The 4,487-nt window shown below is 29.8% G+C and overlaps 1 protein-coding gene across 1 annotated transcript; it reads left to right on the top strand.

The window, feature by feature from the left end:
- Positions 1–200: 200 nt before the first annotated feature.
- Positions 201–2,124, top strand: LOC123298635. Its single transcript, XM_044880726.1, has 2 exons — positions 201–301; positions 1,625–2,124. Exons 1-2 carry the CDS (start codon positions 226–228, stop codon positions 1,915–1,917), a joined length of 369 nt encoding a protein of 122 aa, XP_044736661.1. The 5' UTR covers positions 201–225; the 3' UTR covers positions 1,918–2,124.
- The last annotated feature ends 2,363 nt before the right edge of the window (positions 2,125–4,487 follow it).

The raw sequence follows: 4,487 nt of genomic DNA, 5'->3' as shown, positions 1-4,487 counted from the left end.
TGAAATTTTGTGCCATTATCTCTAAGTCTATTAGTCATTTGGATAAATTTTTTTCATTGCTTTTTAATTAAAACATATTAGTAAATATTTAAATTAGCAAAAACAATAAAAAGAGTTTTTGGGGATATGTACGAGTTTAATGTGTTAATGAAATTGTATATAAACAAAAAATTTTCAAACACAAACGACAAATTTGTTATTTTAGTGAAAACAAATATACCAACAATGTATTCGATGAGCAACAAATGGGCAATTTTTGTTGTCATTGTTACCATATTACTGGTTCAACTTCAAGAATCAGGTAAAATTTCATTTGTAATTTGGAAATGTTCAGCTGAAAATGAAAAAAAAATTTGAAATATTATTAATCAATTTATCATCTTTTTATACGCTTTTTGTGAAAAATTCATATCGATTCACTGTACGGTTTATGAAAAATTAACTATCATAGTCATGTTTTTACCAAAAAAGGGCACATTTTTCATAAAGCGTACCGAGAATCGATATGAATGTTTTAAAAAAAATACCTATACAAGGGTGATTAATTGACAAATAAAATTTTAAATTTTTGTTATCATTGATTTCAACCCTTTAAGATATTTCGATACTTTAAAAATGTAAATGATACAAAAAATGGTAAATTTTATTAATCAATTCATCATCTATTTTTATACGAATACTAATTTCATATCGATTCTCTGTACTGTTTATGTGAAATTGACTATCAAAGTCAGTGTTTTTACCGAAAAAGTTTTTCTTTTTTATGCACAGTTCTTAATTTTGGCATGATTATAAAGCATAAAATTTGAGGAATCTTCATAAAAGTTTTTTTTTTTTTAAATGTAAATGGTAAAAAACATTTTTAAAAGCACATATTGGCTGGAAAAACAATAATTATTACCATACTTCTTCATATACCACCATGCAAAAAGGGCTGTTTTTAATAATTAATATCTCGGAAACCGTACAGAAAATCGACTTGAAATTTATACAAATGGAGAATTAAATAGTCATTAATTGACACACAAAATTTAAGTTTTTTGGTAAGGGGCTGTACTTAAATTACGTAACGCATTTAGAACGACTTTTCAACCCCTACCTCCCCCCTATGTAACAGATTGTAACAAAATATTGAACCCTCCCTCTATGTAACTGATTGTAACAAAATATTGAGCTCACCCCCTACCCCTGTTTTGTACGTAATTATGTTTATTAGTATTATGGAAATTAGGGTTAAAAATCTTAAACCATTTAACCAGGTTGAAAAGGAATTTGTGTGTTGAGTAATCTCTTAATACCAAAAACGGTCGCAACGGCTACTTTCAAAATATTAAAAGTAAGCTACAGTCAAGTCAAGCGCGCGAAATTTGTAATTAAAATTTTTTTTAAATCATCAAAATTTTCGATAATTACGTACAAGCGTTGAAGGACCCCCTCCCCCGTACTATAACAAATAGTAACATTATGATTTGATCCCCCTACCCCTAAATTTGTTACGTAATTTAAGTACAGCCCCTAAACACTTTCGTTTTGATATCGAAATGCCTAAAATTATTAACGATTTTCTTAGGAAGTTTATTCTAGTTTATATGAAACCTTTGTACAAATTAAAAATTATTTTCAGATTCGTCTGCTTTGAATAATGAAGTAAAGAGACTTTCTAGAAATGAAAGGTCTTTACTAAATCTAACCGTAGGTCTTAACGATGAAGTTCCCAATATCCCTTCCAACGAGGTAGCAGGTAGAGCACTTAATTCATTAATCACAACTTTGCTAAATCTGGAAGATGAAGTACAAAATGCTATTGATAGTGCAGGGTCAGATAGAGTAGCATTTGGATCGGCAGTAGAGGATCCATTAGCTTTAAGCGATGAAGTACAGAATGAAGCGGGTGCAAATGATCTCGCACGCAACTGAAAGCTTAATAAGGTTTGGCAATGAAGAACGAAATACAACCGATAATAATCAATCCTACCTGTTCTTGTTATTAATTGTTTTGCATAAATTGTTGTTAGCTAATGAAATAAATGAAAATTATTTCTGATAAATGGAACTATAATCTAATAATGTCTATAAAACCATTTTGTTTTAATCTTTAATTGTAATAAATAAATTAATATTTTATCGATGTGTTTTTAACTCAATGTTTGGTGATTCATTTTAACAGCTTTTAATAGCTTCCTATACAAATAATCGAATGTGGACAACGCACACACACGGGAAGGAGTACTAAATATATTCTTACTACATTCTTACTTACTCTATTTCTCTACAGGATTGTTCAATAGAATGTTATCACGTAAATGGTAGAAATTTTGTTTAAAAAGTGGTTATCACAGAAATGTGAGAGACACGCTGTCTAAAAAGATGAAATCACGTAACTATGGTGAGACAAGTATTTGAAGAACATATAGTTATAAGAGTAATTTTTAAATATAAGAGTAATATTATACTATACAGTGTGTTGTACATTTTAAAAGTATCCACACTTAATAACTCTTGACCTGATGTGATTATTGTTTTGAGAACGGGAACGGAAACTATGGGAACGGGAAATATTTTAAAATACCTTAAAAAGCGATGACAGTTCGTACGGTAATTTTATTTTTTAATCGAGTCAAAATAGCCAGAACTAATGGAAACCTGTCGCTTTTGTCAATTATTTGCAAGTGTAATTTGGCAAACTATTTTAGGCAAAGATATTTTTTAACGAAAAAATGTCGATTCTGATTTGCAAACTGTAAAATTAAAATCCAATGCTTACTCGTTTGAAACAAAATGGTTATTCGAACAGGAAATAAATAGCAAAAGTTATCTAAATTTTCTATGCGGAAGTTTTCGAGTTCATATGATAATTTTCAAATTCATTTTGTTTTATCAGTCGTCATGCTAACCGTTGTCATCTCATGGTAAAAGCCAAATTATCAGTGAGTAGTAGTGATTAACAAGTCCATTTCAAAAAAAAAATTATGAGTTGTGAACAAAGGGATAAGTGAAGACAGGACAAGGGAAGGCTAAAACGCGGTAGTCTTTGTTTTTAATGGAGAAATTACCCAGCAAAGCGAGTGAGTAACTGCCAATTAATCTAAATTCTTTGTATTTTTTAAAATCCACCTCATCACTCATTTTTAGAGGATCGCGCTACTTGGCCACTAAAGACACTGGATTGTGCGTTATTTAAATGAAAACCTTGTTGTTATTTATAATGCAATTTATTTATTTATTAATTGAAGTAAGACAAAATTTTTTGTCTATCTACATTAATTATAGATATTCTGTTTACATTCCCATTCCTCCCATACCCATCATCATCATTTGTTGCATCATATCTTTAATCTCTTCTGATATATCATTCTGAGCACTTGCATCACTTGTTAGATCTTCAACTGTGGGAAGACTACCTATACCTGACATGGAACTTTTCTCATTGCCATTGACTGGGGATGAATCTGAAAATAATTTTTAAGAATTATTAGTAAAATGGCAACCGAATTATGCAAAAATCTGAAAGAGAAGAATTTTCATAGATAACAATGCTCGTACCCATAGGCCTCCCTAGGATCAAATTATTCGGGGAGGGGGGCACCAGTAGTATAAAAAAAGGAACGTTTATTGAAGAAAAAAGTTGTAGTTAAATAAACATGTATACATTTATAAACACGTATAAAGTATTTATTTATGGAAATTAAACAAAAAAAGTATAACAACACCATTAAAAAGCAAGTGAAAACAAACAATTGACTGATTTAATTGTTGAAATATCATGTATAAGTATTTATTTATGGAAATTAAACAAAAAAGTATAACAACACCATTAAAAAGCAAGTGAAAACACACAATTGACTGACTTAATTGTTGAAATATCATGTATATACAGTATTGATGATGCAATCGTTTGTTTTTCGACGTAACGTAAATGAAGAAAGATATCCACTCTTAGATAGGCACACAGATATTCCCCTATAATATATACTATAAAATTTGCACCTAATTTGCGTCCTCGTGGGTAAACAGTCATATTCACAAAAAAATTATAATATTAATTAGAATAATAAAAATGCAGCATTTCTTAAATTATAAGAAAAATAAAAATTAAAAATCTGCCCATCTTAATGTAAATCAATTCGTCTAACATGCATATCAATGACCATGATGGCTTTCAATGGCCATTAAAGCCAATCCTGCTAGCCTATTCTCTCTCATTTTACTCCTAAAATAGATTTTCAGACGTCTTAGTGACGAAAATGACCTTTCAACCGTTGCTGTGGTAATTGGCCAGGAAAGACTAATCTCAAAAAAATGTAGTATGCATGGAAGAGTTATAATTAAATCATAATTTAAAAAAAAGACCAGCATGCTTGCAAAGTGACGGTTTTTCGTGGTGGTATCTTGAGAGTTCCTAAAACAAGTTATTGCAAAGGCTCTATATATTTTGTATCCATTTAATCGGTAGAAAGAATATGATTCATTTGAATTTGTATAGTACT

The sequence above is a fragment of the Chrysoperla carnea genome, chromosome 4 (assembly GCF_905475395.1).
Source record: "Chrysoperla carnea chromosome 4, inChrCarn1.1, whole genome shotgun sequence".
Classification (NCBI taxonomy): Eukaryota; Metazoa; Arthropoda; class Insecta; order Neuroptera; family Chrysopidae; genus Chrysoperla; species Chrysoperla carnea.
This window is presented reverse-complemented; position numbering and strand designations above follow the sequence as displayed.

Bases quoted from the DNA above. Each gene is read 5' to 3' on its own strand.
- LOC123298635 (XM_044880726.1), top strand. From the start codon at position 226: ATGTATTCGATGAGCAACAAATGGGCAATTTTTGTTGTCATTGTTACC. The intron at 302-1,624 runs GTAAAATTTCAT...AATTATTTTCAG, and splicing joins GGTTCAACTTCAAGAATCAG to ATTCGTCTGCTTTGAATAAT.